The sequence below is a fragment of the Muntiacus reevesi genome, chromosome 11 (assembly GCF_963930625.1).
Source record: "Muntiacus reevesi chromosome 11, mMunRee1.1, whole genome shotgun sequence".
Lineage (NCBI taxonomy): Eukaryota > Metazoa > Chordata > Mammalia > Artiodactyla > Cervidae > Muntiacus > Muntiacus reevesi.
The window spans coordinates 67437594-67459786 of record NC_089259.1 but is presented as its reverse complement, the minus strand read 5'-3'; the positions used below and the strand labels follow the sequence as shown (position 1 = coordinate 67459786).

Here is a 22193-nt window from a genome sequence, read left to right as displayed (position 1 = left end):
CTCAGTGCTGAAAAATTGAAAGCATTTCCCCTGAAATCAGGAACAAGACAAGGGTGCCCACTCTCACCACTACTATTCAACATAGTCTTGGAAGTTTTGGCCACAGCAATCAGAGCAGAAAAAGAAGTAAAAGGAATGCAGATAGGAAAAGAAGAAGCGAAACTCTCGCTGTTTGCAGATGACATGATCCTCTACATAGAAAACCCTAAAGACTCTTCCAGAAAATTACTAGAGCTAATCAATGAATACAGTAAAGTTGCAGGATATAAAATTAACACACAGAAATCCCTTGCATTCCTATACACTAACAATGAGAAAACAGAAAGAGAAATTAAGGAAAGAATACCATTCACCATTGCAACAAAAAGAATAAAATACTTAGAAGTATATCTACCTAAAGAAACAAAAGACCTATACATAGAAAACTATAAAACACTGATGAAAGAAATCAAAGAGGACACAAACAGATGGAGAAACATACCAGATTAATGGATTGGAAGAATCAATATTGTCAAAATGGCTATACTACCCAAAGCAATCTATAGATTCAATGCAATCACTATTAAGTTACAATGTTATTTTTCACAGAACTAGAACAAATAATTTCACAATTTGTATGGAAATACAGAAAACCTCGAATAGCCAAAGTAATCTTGAGAAAGAAGAATGGAACTGGAGGAATCAACCTGCCTGACTTCAGACTATACTACAAAGCCACAGTCATCAAGACAGTATGGTACTGGCACAAAGACAGAAATATAGATCAATAGAACAGAATAGAAAGCCCAGAGATAAATCCATGAACCTATGGACACCTTATCTTCGACAAAGGAGGCAAGAATATACAATGGAAAAAAGACAACCTCTTTAACAAGTGGTGCTGGGAAAACTGGTCAACCACTTGTAAAAGAATGAAACTAGAACACTTTCTAACACCATACACAAAAATAAACTCAAAATGGATTAAAGATCTAAATGTAAGACCAGAAACTATAAAACTCCTAGAGGAGAACATAGGCAAAACACTCTCCGACATAAATCACAGCAGGATCCTCTATGACCCACCTCCCAGAATATTGGAAATAAAAGAAAAATAAACAAATGGGACCTAATGAAAATTAAAAGCTTTTGCACAACAAAGGAAATTATAAGCAAGGTGAAAAGACAGCCTTCAGATTGGGAACAAATAATAGCAAACGAAGCAAGAGACAAAGGATTAATCTCAAAAATGTATAAGCAACTCCTGCAGCTCAATTCCAGAAAAATAAATGACCCAATCAAAAAATGGGCCAAAGAACTAAACAGACATTTCTCCAAAGAAGACAAAGAGATGGCTAACAAACACATGAAAAGATGCTCAACATCACTCATTATCAGAGAAATGAAAATCAAAACCTCAATGAGGTACCATTACACGCCAGTCAGGATGGCTGCTATCCAAAAGTCTACAAGCAATAAATGCTGGAGAGCGTGTGGAGAAAAGGGAACCCTCTTACACTGTTGGTGGGAATGCAAACTAGTATGGCCACTATGGAGAACAGCATGGAGATTTCTTAAAATACTGGAGAGGGAGGTGGGATGGGAGACCGGGATGGGGAATTCGTGTAACTCTATGGCTGATTCACATCAATGTATGACAAAACCCACTGAAAAATAAAAAAAAAAAGAAAAAGAAAAAAAAAAAATACTGGAAATAGAACTGCCATATGACCCAGCAATACCACTTCTGGGCATACACACTGAGGCTACCAGATTTGAAAGAGACATGTGCACCCCAATGTTCATCACAGCACTGTTTATAATAGCCAGGACATGGAAGCAACCTAGATGCCCATCAGCAGATGAATGGATAAGGAAGCTGTGGTACATATAGACCATGGAATATTACTCAGCCATTAAAAAGAATTCATTTGAATCAATTCTAATGAGATGGATGAAACTGGAGCCCATTATACAGAGTGAAGTAAGCCAGAAAGATAAAGAACATTACAGCATACTAACACATATATATGGAATTTAGAAAGATGGTAATGATAACCCTATATGCAAAACAGAAAAAGAGACACAGATGTGCAGAACAGATTTTGGACTCTGTGGGAGAAGGCGAGAGTGGGATGTTTCAAGAGAACAGCATCGAAACATGTATATTATCTATGGTGAAACAGATCACCAGTCCAGGTTGGATGCATGGGACAAGTGCTCAGGCCTGGTGCACTGGGAAGACCCAGAGGGATCGGGTAGAGAGGGAGGTGGGAGGGGGGATCGGGACGGGGAATACATGTAAATCCATGGCTGATTCATGTCAATGTATGACAAAAACCACTACAATATTGTAAAGTAATTAGCCTCCAACTAATAAAAATAAATGAAAAAAAATAAAATAAAATGCTGCATAGTTTGGTACAAAAAAAATTCAATGGACACCTGCACACACTGGGGGCAGGGGGGAAGGTGCAGGGGATAGAAGGACAGACAGCGTTGGGTGCCCCAGGTCCACTTGAACACTTTCATGGAGGATGCGATGTCCAGGCTCTCCCACCCGCTGCTCTGGGCCACAGGCTGCCTAGCCATGCTCTGTGTGATGACTGGCTCAGGGAACCACCGTGACCCTCAACATGACTACAGCCCCAGCTTTACTGAATACCACCACAAGAGCCCCAGTACCACCACTCCTCAGACGAACCTCTTTAGCACCAGAAATCTGTGAAAAGCACAGCTGTGTTTCCTGTTTTGATGCTAAGGCTGCTAATACTACCTGCTTTGGGAATAAATGAAAGTTAAAAGCTACTCTTCAGATAATTCAACATCAGTGACTGCCAGGTGCTGAATTCTGTTCTGTGCCCACTGCCAACCTTCACCAACCAAATCTGAAACCACAACTCTGCCTTCCCCTCCTCAGCTCCCACCATAGTGACCACATCAGGTACAACTAACGCCACTCTAACTCCGACTCCCAACTTGTGCCAAAGTCTGCCTTTGACACATCCAGTTTCTTTGGAGGAAATGTCTTTGTCTTGGGTATACAGGGTGTAATTTTCTTTCTCTATAAATTCTGCAGATCTAAAAAACAGAACTACTACACTGTGAAAACAGACCTGCTAAATTAACAAGGACTGGAGTGTGACTAACTGAAGCAATATTATCTTTCAATATTTCCCATGTGGAAGATGTTATTCTAGGACCTTTAATTGTTCCCATATAAGCATTGCCCTTGAAGAAGAATCAGTTAAATCACTTTGTTCAAGGGAATATTTAAAATATTCTTCATGAATCCTTGTGTCTCCTTTTACCTTAAATGGCTGTTGCTGTGGTATTGTTTCTCTCTTCTTGACATGTCAGCTGTGACTCTGTAAGTGATGGAAAACACTGTCCTGTACAGACAACCCCGTGACTCTCTTGGCAGTTTAAATGTTGTCATTTTAAAGCCTGAAAGCTGCATTATTTTTATGCAAACTCAGGATGTAGTTTAGTGACCAGAATTGAGAAGAATATGCTGAAGGAGCATCAACCAGGTGGATTTTGGGCTATCATTTCCAAAGTGGAATAAATTCATAAATTTAGTAGCCTTAGAGCAAAATTTTGTGCTTAATAACAGTAATTTTTTCTACATAGAAACAAGAAAAATAGTAAAGTATAGCAGCATATTGTTCATACTTGTAAAGCACCTTATATCATTGAGAAATTAAAAAACAGTGCCTTCAATACAGACTGAAAGGTACACTCAACCTAAAATTTTGGTGATTCGATATTTCACATTAAAGAAGGGAAAAGTTGGTCTGAGGATGTAACTGTTGATGTGGGCAGTAAAAAACCAGGTTTAAGATACTTAACAGTCAGCATTTAATTGAAAACATCCCTGTTTTAATCAAAGCCCAAGTGACTTAAACAATGTTATATCAACTCAAAAGCCTTCATCTATTGAACCACCCAAAAGTTTTCTTATGGCTATTTAAAGTATAAAATTGATTTCATTTTACTTTCCTTTGTACTTTAAAAAATTATCCTAACACTGTTATGCCTCAAAGAGATTTCCACCAAGCTTTCTTGAAAAGTAACTTCTATAAGGCAAGAAAGAAGGTGTTTTAGAATCATTTACTCTTTAATGAGACAATCATTTTAACACAGTAAATGTGAGCAGTGTAATTTAAGAAAAAATTTAGTTGATCAGATTACTGTGGATTTTTATGATGATTGCCCTGAGAAAACAGATCATACTTTTTCTTTCTTCTCTCCCATCCTTTACCAGTTTCAATTCCTGTGGTGTGATAACATGTATACTTTCATTTCTTTAGTTTCTTTATGAAGCACTAGTTTTCTCAGGCTTAGAGGGATCCTTCTTCCCTGCCTTTGGCACACAGGATTAGTTCAGGGGCTCAAATCAATTTAAAATGAGCTTTTGCTCATTAAGGCTCCAGTCACTAAGGCTTTTTTGTTTTAGTTTCTTTAACCTATAGTGGTTGAATTTAGCACTTGGTTTTCAATATTTTATGGTAAGAAATGACAAATTGTTTTTGTCCATTTCTTAAGCCAAATTTCCTTACATTTAGACAATTAAAGGTTCTTAAAATGAAGATTTACTATTTCTTCATTACTTGTTGGTACAGCTTGAGTTTCTTTTTCCCTGCAAATCTGTACATATCCCTAGTGTTTTCAAGGGCCTTAATTGTTTAAAATCTCTGGCTTCAGAGGTTTCTGGGGAAAGGCAGGCTTACATTTTTGCGTTTCCTTCAGTAGTAACAACCGAGGTACCTCACAATAGTGCCATGACTATTAGTTTTTAGTAAGTGCTGTAAGATGCAAGATTCAGTTGAGAATACACAGAATTTCCATTCTCCCAAGGTGGTAAATATTAGCTGCAATGGCATCATTGTCATTTAGGTAGACAGGAATACCTTGCCACACAGTAAAGTTAACACTGTAGCTATTTCTGTGAAAATGTAGCTGATGAAGCCTCTCCTGTAATTTTGAATGCTGCTCTAACAAAACCATAATATAGAATTAGAATTTACAAGAAAAGTCTCACAGCCTTGTTCCTCTTCCTTTAGCAGTTTAGTACCCTGAGTTATTAATAATTTGATTTTTTTTTTTTACTTTAGAAGGTATATAGAAACCATTTCAGATTTTTCACCTGATTTTTTCACATAGACTGTAGTACAACTAAAATCCCTTATTTAAAAATAAAAATAAATAAAAAATAAAATAAAATCCCTTATTTTACCTTACAGATATTTATTGCACAGGCAGATATGGTTGTATATAGATACTTTTATTTCAGTTCATTAAAAACTGCAGAACCAATCTGCATCATATATCAAACTGATTTAAAATAAATCTACAAAAAATAAATAGATAAAATAAATCTATGTGCTTACTGGGAAAAAAGAAATCTGCTAATGAGTTATATAAAGTATGTGTTAGCATTCACATAAAGTGGCCTTTAAAATGGAATTTTAGTGGTGCTTTCTATAAATGCTTCAAGAGCATTATGCCGAGAAACAGCAAGCAGGAGGTAAATCTACTATATTAAAATAGGAGAAATCATCAGGGAAGGGCAGGCACCGTGTATGAGTCTCCATGGACAGAAGGTACAGGGATGTGTTTCATGTATCTGGGAGCAAACCACTGTCTCGACTGTGGGGACTACAGGGGCTGAGTCAGAAGGAGGTGAACACGATGCAGGTGGCACCACAGAGTCACAGGCATGAAAGACAGGGTGAGTCTACAGTCAGGACACGTGCTCTGTGGTCCCCACTCTGACAGCAGCCGGGTTCCTGGGCTCTGCTCTGGAGGGTGGACCCTCTGATGGAGGTGTCTCCTCCCTGAGTCCCTCCAGCCCGGGGGTGGGAGCAGCTTCCTGCCATTGCTAATCTCTGGGTTGTCTCATGCACCACTGTTTCACCCTTTTTAATTTTTTCTCCCTCTTTTATCACCTACCTTACTAACTCCCTGCATGGAACTCCCTCTCCCGTGGTGGGATTCAGTTTTCCTGACTAATCCACACTGATACAGGAGGGTGAGCACAGAGGATCACATAACTGGGGTGGGAGGAGCATTTCCATTGGTAAAGGGGCTGCATTGGGTGTGCAATACTGACAGCTTCTTGAGATCAGACCTGGTTGTTTTCTCTCTTTGCCTGAAACTAACAAATAAACCAAGTGTTGGAAATCACCAGTTCTCTGTCAACCTGTCATCAAGTGCAATCCTTTAACTGGAAATCACTGGTGCTCATTATTCCCACCTGCTGTCTCCTCCTGCCCCTGGCTGCCAACAAAGTGCACAGACCATCCAGAAGCTCAGGATGGGGGAGCCCCTACCCTACCCCAGCCAAGACCCAGATCACAGTCTCACTCTATGTATAATAATGTGATCTGATAATCAAGGCAAAATTGTACACTAACTCCCCAAAGCCTCTTTAACAACCAGTTGTGCCTTTGTTAGATAACCCATTCCACACTGCAGCATTTTGTCTGTCCATTTCTGTAAATGCTAACATTACAAATGTATGTACTTTAAGTTCAAAAGGTGCTAATACTTTGAAAGCTCTCTTGAAAATGACATAGAGAGCAATAAGTCAAAGGTCTTAGGTTGACTTTATACTTAATCTCCATTAGATACAACTTTAGTGCCAATTTTGAGAATTTTTATAACATACTTTCAGTAAATGAGCAAGTCACATTTTACACCACACATAAAATTTAAAAATTCTCTAGTAAATCCACATCACAGTTGTCTGTTAGCAGTCAGGGTCCTGGAATGGAGGACTTGTTACCTCATCCCAAAAAGCAGTGAAATCTTGCACGTCCACTATCCTTTTACCATCCAATGGCCGCTGAGGGTGGAGTTCTGGTATCTCATCAAGTAATAGAAAATCCTACAGAAAAGAAAAAAGAAAAAAAATATTGTTAAACTGCAGAAGAAAGCACAAACAAAAACAACTGCTTTCCTAGGATTTGCAATAAAAACCTTTGTACAGTCTAAATAATGTTTTACCAACTGTACTTAAAGTATTAATCCACATCAGAACATATTAAATAACATATGGAATAATATTTACTGTTATTACAGCTCATGGTTTATATCAATAAAATCATATAATATAGTGTATTTGTTGTGGTTCAGTCATCAAGCAGTGTCTAACTCTTTGCAGCCCCGTGGACTGCAGCATGCCAGGCTCCCCTGTCCTTCACTATCTCCAAGAGTTTCCTCATATTCATGCTGATTGAGTCAGTGACACTATCTAACCATCTCATCCTCTGTTGCTGCCTTCTCCTGCCTTCAATCTTCAAAAAGCATCAGGGTATTTTCCAGTGAGTCGGTTCTTGGCATTAGGTGGCCAAGTATTGGAGCTTTGGCTTCGGCATCAGTTCTTTCACTGAGTACTCGGGGTTTAAAATCTTTGCAGCCCAAGGGACTCTCAGGAGTCTTCTCCATCACCACAATTCCAAAACATCAATTATTTGGCACTCAGTCTCCTTTATGGTCCAACTCTCATATCTGTCATTACTACTGGAAAAATTATAGCTTTGACTATATGGACTTTTGTCGTCAAAGTAATGTCTCTGCTTTTTAATATGCTGTCTAGGTTTGCCACAGCTTTCCTTCCAAGGAGCAAGCATCTTTTATTTTCATGGCTGCAGTCACCATCTGCAGTGATTTTGGAGCCCAAGGAAATAAAATCTGTCACTGCTTGCACTGTTTTCCCCTATATTGCAATGAAGTGATGGGACCAGATGCATGATTTTAGTTTTCTAAATGTTGAGCTTTATTTCTGAATGTTGAGCTTTTTCACTCTCCTCTTTCACTTTCATCAAGAGGTTTTTAGTTTGTCTTCACTTTCTGCCACTAAAGTGGTGTCATCTGCATATCTGAGGTTACTGATATTTCTCCTGGCAATCTTGATTCCAGCTTGAGCTTCATCCAGTCCAGCATTTCACATGATGTACTCTGAATATAAGTTAAATAAGCAGGGTGACAATAAACAGCCTGATAGTTGCTTTGGTCATGTCCAACTCTTAAGGACCCCATGGTCTGTAGCCCACCAGGCTCCTCTGTCCATGGCAATTCTCCAGGCAAGAACACTGGAGTGGGTTGTCATGCCCTTCTCCAGGGGATCTTCCCAACACAGAGATCAAACCCTGGTTTCCTACATTGCAGGCAGATTCGTTACTGACTGAGTCTTGAGGCAAGGTTACAATATACAGTCTTAACATACTCCTTTCCCAATTTGAAACCAGTCTTTGTTCCATGTCCTTGTTCCAGCAACAGTTCTAACTTGCTTCTTGACCTGAATACAGTTTTCTCAGGAGACAGGTAAGATGGTCTGGTATTCCCATCTCTTTCAGAATTTCCCACAGTTCGTTGTGATCCACACAAAGACTTTAGTGTAGTCAATGAAGGAGAAGTAGATTTTTTTCTGGAATTCTCTTGCTTTTTCTATGATTCAATGGATGTTGGCAATTTGATCTCTGGTTCCTAAGTCTTTATAAATCCAGCTTGTGTATATGGAAGTTTTTGGTTCACATAATGGTGGGAATTACAAATTTGAAAAGAAGAGAGCAGTTAGAGAGAGGATTAAGCAGTAAATAAAAAGGGACCAGGGATGAAAAAGCAGATACAAAAGGCAGGCTCGTATATCAACAAGCAAAACATCTGTGGAGGGAAGAACTCATTTTTGAACACAGAGAATTAAGTGAATCTGAAGTCACTCTTCCTGTCCAAGAAGCAGGGAGCTCTCAGCAAGTTCCTCCCCTCCCGGCCCAGAGAGGAATCCTGTACCCCAGGACTGTGCACAGTCACTGCCTAGTCATTAGAGTTAGCACAGGAGATGCACTCTGTTTGCTCCTGCTTTTAGACATTTTAATCACTCTCTGCAGGCATCACTACACAAGAACACTGTGCCACTGCTATCTATATATACTACTGGCCCTACATGAGAACCAGTCTTATGATACCTGTAACACATTCTACCTAATAAGAGAAGAGAGTATACAACATTCTGGGAAGTCTGCCACCTTTGGCACTGGGAAAGTTAAATATCACCTAAATGGAACACAGTGACACCAAATAAAAGGAGGCATTTTACAAAAAATGCACCTACAACTGAAAAAAATTATTTGTCACCAAACCTTGATTCTTTGGATGCTGATGATGGCCTCTGATAACCTCTCGACAGCCATGGGGAAGTAGAGGGTGCTCGAGAAACGCACAGACTCTATCAGCGTCACCACCACAAACACTTGGCTGGCTGTGATCAGGTTGTCAAGGAGCTCATTGGTGATGAAGGTGACAAAAATCATGATTTTGCTGACAGCAAAAAATGATGCCAAATTCATGCCCCTAAGGTAGGAACTTTTCAGAATCTTGGAAATTTCCTTCCTGGAAAAGAGAGCATGAAATAGGTTTTAAAAGAAGCATCGATATCAAATTCTCACACGGAGGGACTATACAGTGCACCTCCGGGGCTCCATCCCGACACCAGGACCACACAGTTCATCACCACTTCACTCTTACAACTAAACAGAGGCTTCATGACACCCTTTTAAATACTGTGGGTCAATCAGACTGGGTTTGAACATTCATCCAACAAGCATTCATAACCACAAGTCCTGGGCGGGGCTCCCCACTGATGACAGAAATACACAGCCCCTCTCTTCCAGGAGCTCATGAACTTGTGGGGGAAGAGATTAATACACCCCAAAATTGTGAGACACCAAGACATTAGACAGAGGAAGGCACCATGGCCCCTCTGGAAGTACATATCCTGGCTATCGTAAATAGTGCTGCAGTGAACATTGAGGTACAAGTGTCTCTTTGAATTCTGGTTTTCTCAGGGTATATGCCCAGTAGTGGGATGGCTGGGTCATATGTAGACTTATTCCTAGTTTTCTAAGGACTCTCCATCCTGTTGTCCACAATAGCTGTGCCAATTTGCACTCCCAACACAGAGCAGAAGGGTATTGTTTGTAGATGTTTTTTTGATGGTCATTCCTACCAGTGTGAGGTGATACTTCATTGTAGTTTTGATTTGCATTTCTCTAATAAAGAGTGATGTTAAGCATTTTTTTCATGTGTTTATTGACTGTTTGACTTCAGAAGCATATATAATTTTGCCTTTAAGAAAATCACAGATAGAACAGCAGGTTAAAATGACACCTACCCTCTTTCACTTAACCCTCTTGCGACATGTGAGGTGTGGAGTTCATAGTATTTAAGTTCGTCTTCATGTGAAAACTTGGTAAGACTTCTAATTTCAGTCAGTAAAAATAGGGGGGAAAGTACAAAAATATGGTGTGATACATACAAAAACTTACCTTCTCAGTCTGGTAATAAGGTCTATAAATGACTTTTCCCAAGCATTCATTTTTATTGTTTTGATGCCAGTTATAACCTCACTTATGTTCCTGATCCTGTCATCTGTGAGAGCTGCGGTCTTACTCCTGAGGGGAAAGACGTGAGAGATGAGCCTTAGTGACCACAGCCCAACTTTCTACAGCAGCAGCAGGAGGTACAGGGAGGGACCAGGGATCAATGATCCTCTACAGCTCTTCTATGCTGACATCACAGGTAGGCCCTTCTCAGAGGACAAATGGAGAAAAAGACTTCTAGGAAGTCAACCATTCAGCCTAATTCAAGGAGTAACTTGGAGAACTTGCAGTACTGGCTAAGGAAGACCTAAAGTAAGTCAGGTACAAACTCTCCTCCCAAGGAGGTCACAGTTGGGCAGGGAAGGCAAAAAGACACTGAATCTAACAGGAAGACAGTGTCTGTGCTGTGATAAAATAGGAGCGAAGTGCCAGTGAGCAGAAAAGATCAGGCTGTTAATTCCACTGGGAAAGGAGAACAAGAGCTTCAGAGACCTGGCAGCACTGGAACAGGGCCTCAAAGGGTAAGGAACATCTCTCCACAGCGAGACAGGAAAGGAAATTTCAAATAGACAAAAATAACACATGTAAAGTCACCAAAAAAAGAAGAAGAAAAAAAATTCAAAAAACACAATACCTCCATCACCTAACAACCTGGACAAAGACCCACCTCCAACCCTCTGGGACCTGCTTTTTATTACTATTTAATAATGCTTAAATAACTTCAATATAGGTAACTTCTTCTCAAGGACACTCCACTTATTCAGGTATGGTGCTGGGAGGAGCCAGTGAGTGACAACACCTTTCCCTCTTCAAAATCAGCCTTCGGCTTAGGGCTAGAGCTTCCACTGGCTAATCCTGAAGGGTCTACAAAGCACGCAAAGAAGAGACTAGGGAAGGCATTGGTTTTGTTTTTGCACAGAAGCATTGAGCAAATGGTGAACGTTACCAAGCACATATCACCTATTTTTTAAACCAGTGTTTCTCTTACCTGAGCAATGAAAATGAATTTCCAATGCAGCTTTGCAAAAGCAGAAGAATAATGAGAACCACCATCCCAGCAAGACATGATATTCCTATTTCCATCCAGAGCAGGGCAGTCACTGTGATAGCCTGCAGTGGCCCCACCCACAGATAGTGCAAGAACACTGTAACCTTAAAAGAGAAGACAAAGCCTCTTAGGACTGTATACAATCAAAACCAGTAAGGAGAGAGTGTAGAACAATCTGCTCTGAAGGGACAGGAATCTAAACAGAAATGATCTCAGTGAGTTTTAAACCTGATGAAGCAGAAATTCAAGTGTCCACCCCAGATGATGCTGTTCGGGGTCAGCATAGGGCCGGCCTCAGGGACGTGCCAGGGAGAACCCAACTAGCAGCACTGAAGGAAGATGTTGATTTTGTCCACAACACAGATGAGCTCAGGGCTTCCCCAAACTCTCTCTGTTCCAAAATTCAGCCTCCATCTCCCCAAAAAAGCCTATATTATGGGACCTACCACACTCTCCAATAATTACTTGAGTATTTACCTTCCAGACAGGCTGTGGCCTTTCCAGGGCAGAAATTAAGGCTTCAGTTCAGTTCAGTTCAGTCGCTCAGTTGTGTCCGACTCTTTACAACCCCATGAATTGCAGCACTCCAGGCCTCCCTGTCCATCATCAACTCCCGGAGTTTACTCAAACTCATGCCATCGAGTCAGTGATGCCATCCAGCCATCTCATCCTCTGTCGTCCCCTTCTCCTCCTGCCCCCAATTCCTCCCAGTATCAGGGTCTTTTCCAATGAGTCAACTCTTCGCATGAGGTGGCCAAAGTATTGGAGTTTCAGCTTCAGCATCAGTCCTTCCAATGAACACCCAGGACTGATATCCTTTAGGATGGACTGGTTGGATCTCCTTGCAGTCCAAGGGAATCTCAAGAGTCTTCTCCATCACCACGGTTCAAATGCATCAATTCTTCGGCGCTCAGCTTTCCTCACAGTCCAACTCTCACATCCATACATGACCACTGGAAAAACCATAGCCTTGACCAGACAGACCTTTGTTGGCAAAGTAATGTCTCTTCTTTTTAAGATGCTATCTAGATTGTTCATAACTTTCCTTCCAAGGAGTAAATGTCTTTTAATTTCATGACAGCAGTCACCATCTGCAGTGATTTTGGAACCCCCCAAATTAAGGCTTATTCACCTTCAAATTAAGTATAGGCCTTTTAGGCCTTCAGATCAGTTCAGTCGCTCAGTCATGTCCGACTCTTTGCAACCCCATGAATTGCAGCACGCCAGGCCTCCCTGTCCATCACAAACTCCCAGAGTTTACTCAAACTCATGCCATTGAGTCAGTGATGCCATCCAGCCATCTCATCCCCTGTTGTCCCCTTCTCCTCCTGCCCCCCATCCATCCCAGTATCAGGGTCTTTTCCAATGAGTCAGCTCTTTGCATGAGGTGGCCAAAGTATTGGAGTTTCAGCTTCAGCATCAGTCCTTCCAATGAACACCCAGGACTTATCTCCTTCAGGATGGACTGGTTGGATCTCCCTGCAGTCCAAAGGAATCTCAAGAGTCTTCTCCAACACCATAGTTCAAAAGCATCAATTTTTCTTTTTTTTTTTTTAAGACATTTAAAAGAATTTATTTATAATCTTATGTACAGAATTTATATAATTAAAATATTACCTAAATATTTGTTGCTAAATCATTTTAGCAACACTTCAAAGATGTAATATGAATGTGATACCATTTTTTTTTATTTTATTTTATTAGTTGGAGGCCAATTACTTCACAATATTTCAGTGGGTTTTGTCATACATTGTCACGAATCAGCCATAGAGTTACACGTATTCCCCATCCCGATCCCCCCTCCTACCTCCCTCTCCACCCGACTCCTCTGGGTCCTCCCAGTGCACCAGGCCCGATGTGATACCATTTTTAATGTTGTTTTTATGTTTTTTCTTTTTTTTCCCCATTTATTTTTATTAGTTGGAGGCTAATTTCGAAGCTCAGCTTTCTTCACAGTCCAACTCTCACATCCATACATGACCACTGGAAAAACCATAGCCTTGACCAGATGGACCTATGGCAAAGTAATGTCTCTGCTTTTTAATATGCTATCTAGGTTGGTCTTACATCATGTTTAATGAAAAAATAATTGAAGGAGAAATGAAAGTGTTAGTCGCTTAGTCATGCCCAATTCTTTGCAACTCCATGGATTGTAGCCCACCAAGCTTCTCTTCCCATGGGATTTTCCCAGGCAAGAATGCTGGAGTGAGTAGCCATTTCCTTCACCAGGGAATCTTCCTGACCCAGATATAGAAAACAGGCCTCCTGCATTGCAGGCGAACTCTTTACCACCTGAACTACAATGGAAGCCCCTAAACTTAAAGACCAAGATCATCCAGGAAAGAGAAGTGGTCTATACAGATCTGGTCAACAGCTACACCACTCTGGGTAATGTGATCTATTTATAAGGTAAGTGTGAAATGGGTATGATGGGACAGCAGAGAGTGTGCTGTGTCTGGCTGGAGACCACCCACTTGGCATATTCCTCAAAGCCTCCCTATGCAGCAGGCACTGAACAGGGCACACAGAAAGAACAACCCCTGCCCGCCAGGCTTTCATCATCCAGAGGAGGAGGAAGACAGCCCCTCAACATCCACACCACGTGCCAAGAAGGGCCACTCCGGGAGGACCCCAGGAGCACTAACCAAGCTGGGCAAGAACACTGCTGCCTGCCTATTACTGGAGTATGTTACAGACAATGTCAGAAAAACAAAATGCTCATGTATAGGAAAACACATATTATCACATCTAGGCTGTACACAGAGGAAATGAGGGTTGGATAAAGAGAACTTTTGCCTTGTGTCCTCAACAGAATCCTGGCCAACACCAAACCCTGGCACCTGGTATCCCAATAAGCTAAACCCAGTGAGAAGGATGGGGAATGGAAGAGGATCTCTCAGGGGCAGCTCACCTGATCAAACCTGTTCACATCATTGGACAGCAGGTTGACTATCTGGCCTGTGGTGGTCTTCCTCATGACCAAAGTACTCAGGCGAAGTGACTGAAATGAGAAAAAGATACAGAGAATCGGATTACTACAGTGATACCAAGTCAGTCTGAGGACATAGCAAAATGGAGTGTATTTTGATGGGGTCTTGTGTAGTGTCAGGACAAGCAGGATGATGCCTGAAAGCAGGGCTCTAGCAACCCATGTTCATCCTTAGAAGATTCAATGTGGTGGCAGCCCTGCCCACAAGGACAGCAAAGGGAGGAGCAGGAGACAGAAGCAAAACCCTCCACCCTGTTTCTCAATGAACTTGGACCTGCCTGAAGGATAAAGGGATACAAATTTAGACTTAGGGGTTAACTAAAGCAATTTTGAGCCAAAATCTAGACAGCATATTAAAAAGCAGAGACATCACTATGCCGACAAAGTTCTAGGTAGTCAAAGCTATGGTCTTTCCAGTAGTCATGGACAGACGTGAGAGTTGGACCATAAAGAATTGATGCTTTTGAAATGTGGTGCCGGAGAAGGCTCTTGAGAGTCCCTTGGACAGCTAGGAGATCTAACCACTCAATCCTAAAGAAAATCAACCCTGAATATTCATTGGAAGGACTGATACTGAAGCTGAAGCTCCAATACTTTGGCCACCTGATGCCAAGAGTTGACAAACTGGAAAAGACCCTGATGCTGGCAAAGATTGAGGGCAGGGAGAAGAGGGGACAACAGAGAATGGGATGGTTGAATGGCATCCCTGACTCGATGGACATGAGTTTGAGCAAACTCCAGAAGATATTGAAGGATGGGGAAGGCTGGTGTGCTATATAGTCCATTGGGTCACGGACAGCTGGACAGGACTGACTGACTGAACAACAACAACAAGATGAGAGCGGAGAGGCCACCTCGAGGGAAGAGATTAGGGGACGTGGACTATAAATGTGATCAGTCATTAATACTAGGTGTGATATCATTTAAACACTTTGGTCTTAGTTTCCTCATTCTAAAACTAACCAGTATAATATTCAAAACACTAATCCTGTGAGGAACCTGTGTTCTTAATGCCAGTCTGCTGACTTTACAAAAAGCACAGCCTATGCTGTATAATTCTTTCATTTGATAAAAAGCTCTGAAAAATTCCCTAGAGATCTGAGGAACCTGAACAGACCACCTTGAGCTATTTCAACAGACCACCAACTGGCGCCATGGATCCAAACAAAATGTCATGGTTCATAAAAATGTTCCATTTAGTCCTCAAGTTAAACAGAAAAATCAATGATCAAGTAAGACTATAAAGTGATACAGCCACAATGGAAGAGAGTATGGCAATTCCTCAAAAGACCAAACATGAAATTAACATATAGTATAGCAATTTCACTTCTGGGAATGTACTCATATTAAAGCACAAACTTAAACTGACTATTTGTGCACTGTGTTCATAGCAGCATTATGTACAAAAATCAAAAGTAGAAACAACTCAAATGTCCACTAACAGATGAATGGATACACACAATATTATATATACATATTAAGGAATATGATTCAATCTTAAAAAGGACTTAAATTCTGACATCTGCTCCAAGACGGATGAATCTTGAACATATTGTACTTACATGGCATAAACAAAATGACAAACATTGTGTGATTTCATTATATGAGGGACCTAGAGGAGTCAAATTCATAGAAAGAAGCAGTAGAAGGGTGATGACTAAGAGGAGGGGACTGGGGAGTCCATGTTTAATGGAGGCAGAGATTCAGTTTGGGAAGAAGAGAAAATTCTGGAGATGCACAGTGGTGATGGCTTAACGTGAATATACTTAATGTCACTAAATGGTGCACTTAAAAATAGTTAGAATGGTAAATTTTATGTTGTATATATTTTACCACAACTTTTTTAAATGAATGAACCAAAGCCAAAAGTAATTTTACCACAGCTGCAGAAAGGTAAATAAATGACAAGCCTTTTATACACAATCTTTTTTTTTTGTTTGTTTTACAGTTTATTTTTTAATTGAATAACATGTTTTAGTTAGTTTTCCAAGTCTACAAAAGTAGTTCTAACACCCATTTTTAAAGCAGAATGATTTATACTAGCCACTCAGTCACGTTCGATTCTTTATGACCCTATGGACTATAGCTCTCCAGGCTCCTCTGTCCATGAAATTCCCCAAGCAAGAATACTGGAGTGGGTTGCCATTTCCCTCTCCATTATATATGATACATATGCCAAATTACAAACTATGACTTTGAGCTTAGCAGCCATTCCATTTCCAACACCCGACCTGCTTTCTCCTCAGGACAAAGGATCAGGAGGCGGGGCCTGAGCATGAGCCACAAACGTTCACAGGGGCCTTTCAGAGCTGCTCGGCAGCCCCAGGTTTGCCGTAAGGAATTGGCCCACCTGTAACCTGCAAGAAGTGTCTTATTTCTGCATCTCACAAAAAATCCAGAAGCAAGGCTGTGCACGAGGAAATTCCCATGTTTCTGGAATTTCAGGTTATGTACACAGTTTCTGATTTTGTAAAGAAACAATTATTTTAGGCTAATTAAGCCAGTACATGAACACTTTGGGAGATGTTTACAATCACATAAGCAACATACAAGGTCAGATCAGATTTCCTAGAGGAAATCTAGATTTCCTTTAGGATTCCAAAATCAGATTTCCTAAAGGATTTCAAAGTGTTAGTGGGAAGAGGAAGAAAACCAGGTGGACAGTGGCTCACCTGTGCAGCAATGCATGAGCTTTGTTTGACTAAACCATCATCTCAAATCTAACTTAAAGTTTTCACAATGCAGTTCTGGTGAAATTTCCTACATACTTATGGGAGCTAAGCATGATCTGAAAAGATAAACATCTAGCTAATTTGTGGGGAAATCTGAGTATTTATCTACTAAATGATAGAAGGTGCAAGAGAATAACCAAAATGACGATGGCTGACAGTGAAGACCCTTAACTAGAGGGTATGTCACCCAAGGAGAAACTGGGCTCATGTACCAAACAGAGACAGTGAGATGCCAGGGCCCTGAGTCCACACGGTTCTGAGATTTAACAAGAGCCTACTCAAGGAAAGATGGGAGAAGACATTCAACATTTTGCCCAGAAAAGTATTCCCAAGAAACAGGAGCTCTAGATAAGTAACAAATAGTAAAAGAAGCAATAAGTTTCATTTAAATTGCCTGGTTTTAGCTTTCATTGAGGATTTTCTTCATTTTTTTAAATTATATTGTAGTGGGTTTTGTCATACATTGACAGGAATCAGAATTAAATATATTTAATGTGGGCAACATGATGTTTTGATGTAAATAAATATTGGGAAACAGTTACAATAGGAAAAAAAATGAACATACCCATCATCGCACATAGTTATCCTTTCATGTGTGTGGTGAGAACACTTAACATCTACTCTCTCAGCAAATTTCAACTATAAAATACAGCTAAATAAAATAAAAATTTCTAGGAAAAAGCAAACAGCCCAGGGCAAAGAGATATGCAGGATCAGGTTTATAAAGAGCTCTTCAGCTCTTAACACTGGTGTATCTGTGGCAATTTGTAAAAACACCTAAAATCCTTATTTCTTTTAAACTAGTTAAGATCAGGGTAAACTATGGAATAATTCTGTGGCATTTCTCAATACAAATTCACTGAACACATCAAATCAGGTTTTATTAAAAGTGCTAAAATTCATATTAAAGAAAGAGGAAATATTGAATTAAGAAAATAACTTGAATGATTAGCAATAAATTCTCACCAAAATTACTAAAAACAACATAAGATTTCAAGTTTCATCCCAACATTCAGCTCTATTCTTTAATACCATTATAAACAATCATAGCTATAGAATATAGTGAGCAAGTCTATGTTTAGCATGGATTCCATTTATATTTTTCTTTAGTTCACATAATTACATTCAACATGATTAGATGGATCATTTAAACGTAAAATCATTCCCTTTCTCAAATACATTCTGTGCTCCTAGATTTAACTTTACAAATCACTGAAGTTTACTTTTAAATACAACTTTGATATAAAAGATGGTCTTGCTGCTGCTGCTACTGCTGCTAAGTCGCTTCAATCATGTCTGAGTCTGTGCGACCCCATAGCCGGCAGCCCACTAGACTCCTATGTCCCTGGGATTTTCCAGGCAAGAATACTGGAGTGGGTTGCCATTTCCTTCTCCAAAAGATGGTCTTAATGAACAACAAAATTGCCACAAATACAGCTACAAGATTAAAGTACGAACACATTGAAAACCAATTTGATACTTTTTATACTTATTTTTTAGTTAGATTCCATTACAAGTTGAGTGGATATTATGCAATAACCTGTGGATTAAAGTAATTAAAGGCAGCCTTGACCCAATCTCAATACAAAACTTTTCATTATTTACTGGTAAAGTTTGCTTAAATGATAACAACAAAATTGGCCTGCTGCAAATAGCAAGCTTCTCTAGGAAGGTGTAAATGATCCCAGTTACAAAATGTTTAATTTACAGAGGACTTTCCCAAGACATTTCTGACTCTTCGGGGGAGGTACACACTGTGGTACCGAGTGACACTCACCTTGCGGTAGATCATGTGGCACACGGCTACTCTCAGCCTCATCCCCACACGCTGAATGTGGTAGAAGTACACGTGGTGCAGAACGGCCCACACAAACACGCAGGCGCTCAGCCCTGCCGAGTAGCCGTAGGCTTCATGCAAAGCAGCAGAATTGGCAGGATCATAGTTTTCAACATAACTAATAATTTTCCCCAAAAATATGGGCAGAACTACCTTGGTGCCCTCCTGAAAGAAAAAAGCCCTAATCAGAAATACAAGTCATGCCAGTTTTCCTTAACATAAGCTTTACTTTTATAATTAGCATTTTAAAAACCCATCTTGACAAAATGCTACATTCATGGCTAACCTAAAAGAAAAATACACACATCCACTCGCTCCTATAAGACAAGCAGAAAATAGTTTTAACATAAGTCAAAATCTCACATTCAAAGACAATAAAGCCTTAGTATTGGGTTGGCCAAAAAGTTCTTTTGGTTTTTAAGTAAAAATAAAAGACACATTTTTCATTTTCACCAAGAACTTTGTTGAACATATTCAAAGTTCTGTTCCACTATCTTCTGCCATTTTTCAGGAAACTTCATAATTCCATCTTCCCAAAACGTTATATCTTTTTGAGCAAAAACTATTTCAGGTACTTTTCACAGTCTTCCTGGGAATTAATATTCTTTCCATTAAAATAATTTTGTAAAAAACAAAATAAACAGAAACCCTTAGGAGCAGTGTCTGCTGAATATGGCAGATGAGTCAGAACTTCCAAGCCAAGCTGTAACAGTGTTTGCCTGGTCAACAAAGAAACATGTGGTCTTACACTATCCTGATGGAAGATAATTCATTTTCTGTTGACTAATTCCAACACTTTACATCAAGTGCAGCTTTAAGTTGGCCTAACTGGGAGAAGTACTTGTTGGAATTAACTGTTTGGCTTTCCAGAAGGAGCTCATAACAGAGGACTCCCTTCCAGTCCCACTGTATACACAATATCACCTTATCTGGATGAAGACTGGACTTTGGTGTGCTTGATGGTAGTTCATTTCACTTACCCAACCATCTCTCTCATTCCACATTAGTGTAGAGTATCCACATGTCAGCGACCATCACAATTTGTTTTTAAAAAGGAGCATTTTATTAATAGTTACATTTCAGTAGAGAATTGCATGTGGAAATAATGGTCAAGAAGGTTTTATTTTCCCTCGCTTAACTTAGGTGGAAACCAAACATCAAAGTGATTAATTGAACCAAGATGGTGAAATGACTTTCATTTTTTTTTGCATATTTTGAGTATGCTGGCTATCTCCCACATGATATAACATTTATTGTTCTCAATTAATATCTAGATTTGATCTCTATCAACTTTAACTGGTCTACTCAACTGAAAAGCATCATTCACCAAGAAATCTCCAACAGGAACTTTTTTTTTTTTTTTTTTTCCGTATTGGGTCTTCATTGCAGTGCATATGCTTCTCTAGTTGGAAAGCAGCAGCATAGTTGCCCTGAGGCATGTGATACCTTAATTCCCTGAAAGTGAAGTCACTCAGTTTTGTCCGACTCTTTGCAACCCCATGGACTATAGCCTACTAGGCTCCTCCATCTATGGGATTTACCAAGCAAGAATACTGGAGTGAGTTGCCATTTCCTTCTCCAGGAGATCTTCCCAACCCAGGGATTGAACCCAGGTCTCCTGCATTGTAGGCAGATGCTTTACTGTCTGAGCCACCAGGGAACTCAAAGCCTATAGCACCCGGTATTTCCACGTAGTCTCCCATCAAAGTACTAAGCAGGCCTGACCCTGCTTAGCTTCCCAGATCAGACGAGATCGGGCACGTTCAGGGTGGTAATCAAACGCATGACCCTTGCATTGGAAGGCAGACTCTTAACCACTGGACCACCAGGGGAGTCCCCTGATGGGTTTGTTTTTGATAGCTCTCTTCTGTCTATAAAATGTTGAGGAACCCACAGGAGGAAGAGAAGGAGAATCCAAAATTCAAAACACAAAGCATAACTAAAAGCACTTTCTGCTCAACTAATAGTGCCTGATCAGATTAATGACAGAAAGCTAATGCCATCTCTCAAATGGATGTGACACTGAAGCCCTGCACCCCTGTCTTGTTCTACACACATGTTCACAGGCTGTAACACCTGCCTTACCTTCCACAAGGTTATAGGAGATTTCATCTACTCCAGAGAAGAGAAGACTGTTTATTGGAAGGATTATGAGTAAGATGACCATCTCAGAGGAAGATGACCAGTTCTCAAGAACACAAAGGCTCACTGTTACATTTCTAGGAAGCCTCATCATTCACCCCTGGAAGCACTAAGAGCTTAAGAAGAGCCCCTCATAGATTGTAAAACACACCGTTGATATAGTTTACTGAGATGGAATTTTGGAGACTTACACAGAGAAGCAAAAACATCAAACTACACATGGCAGTACCAGCCCAGATAGGATCAAGGGAAGCCCAGTGCTGCAGGCTACAAACCTGGGGCTATCCACCAGAAGCCCAGTGGTAATACCTGCCATCCCAAAGTGTCCTAAAACTCTGATTCTTTTTGGGAATCACTGCTGTCTGTTCAGTACAATTGCTCAGTCATGTCCAACTCTTTGCAACCCCATGGACTGCAGCATGACAGGCTTCCCTGTCCATCACCAACTCCCAGAGCCTGCTTAAACTCATGTCCATCAAGTCAGTGATGCCATCCAACCATCTCATTCTCTGTCATCCCTTTCTCCTCCCACCTTCAATCTTTCCAGCATCAGGGTCTTTTCCAGTGAGTCAGTTCTTCGCATCAGGTGGTCAAAGTATTGGAGTTTCAGCTTCAGCATCAGTCCTTCCAATGAATATTCAAGACTGATCTCCTTTAGGATGGACTGGTTGGATCTCCTTGCAGTCCAAGGGACTCTCAAGAGTCATCTCCAACACCACAGTTCAAAAGCATCAGTTCTTCAGTGCTCAGTTTTCTTTACAGTCCAACTCTCACATCCATACATGACTACTGGAAAAACCACAGCTTTGACTAGACGGACCTTTGTTGGCTGTTACTCAGCTGTCTGTTACTCATGTATTTGATCATAACATCATTTCAATTACAGGAGGAGTAAGAGTAATGTCACCCACCTAAAAGAATACTAATAAATGCAAGAAATTCAGCCAAAAAGAGTGTGAAATAAAGGCAGGTCATTACTGCCTAGGTGTCTGGGGTTATCTTCTGAAAGACAGTCTTTAATAACCCAGATGAGCAAACAAACTCACTAAGGAGTAATGCCAGTCCAGGGCCTATAGCTTCT

At 40.4% G+C, this 22193-nt stretch overlaps 1 protein-coding gene across 1 annotated transcript in view; it reads right to left on the bottom strand.

Annotated features, from left to right (window-relative positions):
- Nucleotides 1-22193, bottom strand: part of LOC136144480 (ATP-binding cassette sub-family C member 4-like) — a 108021-nt gene that overhangs the window by 69793 nt on the left and 16035 nt on the right. The window contains exons 4-9 of the mRNA XM_065902382.1: nucleotides 18911-19135; nucleotides 14324-14413; nucleotides 11353-11516; nucleotides 10311-10436; nucleotides 9126-9375; nucleotides 6770-6871 (exon numbers count right to left, since the gene is read on the bottom strand). Of these exons, the coding sequence (XP_065758454.1) occupies nucleotides 6770-6871; nucleotides 9126-9375; nucleotides 10311-10436; nucleotides 11353-11516; nucleotides 14324-14413; nucleotides 18911-19135 (957 nt within the window). The remainder of the gene's footprint in view (nucleotides 1-6769; nucleotides 6872-9125; nucleotides 9376-10310; nucleotides 10437-11352; nucleotides 11517-14323; nucleotides 14414-18910; nucleotides 19136-22193) is intronic.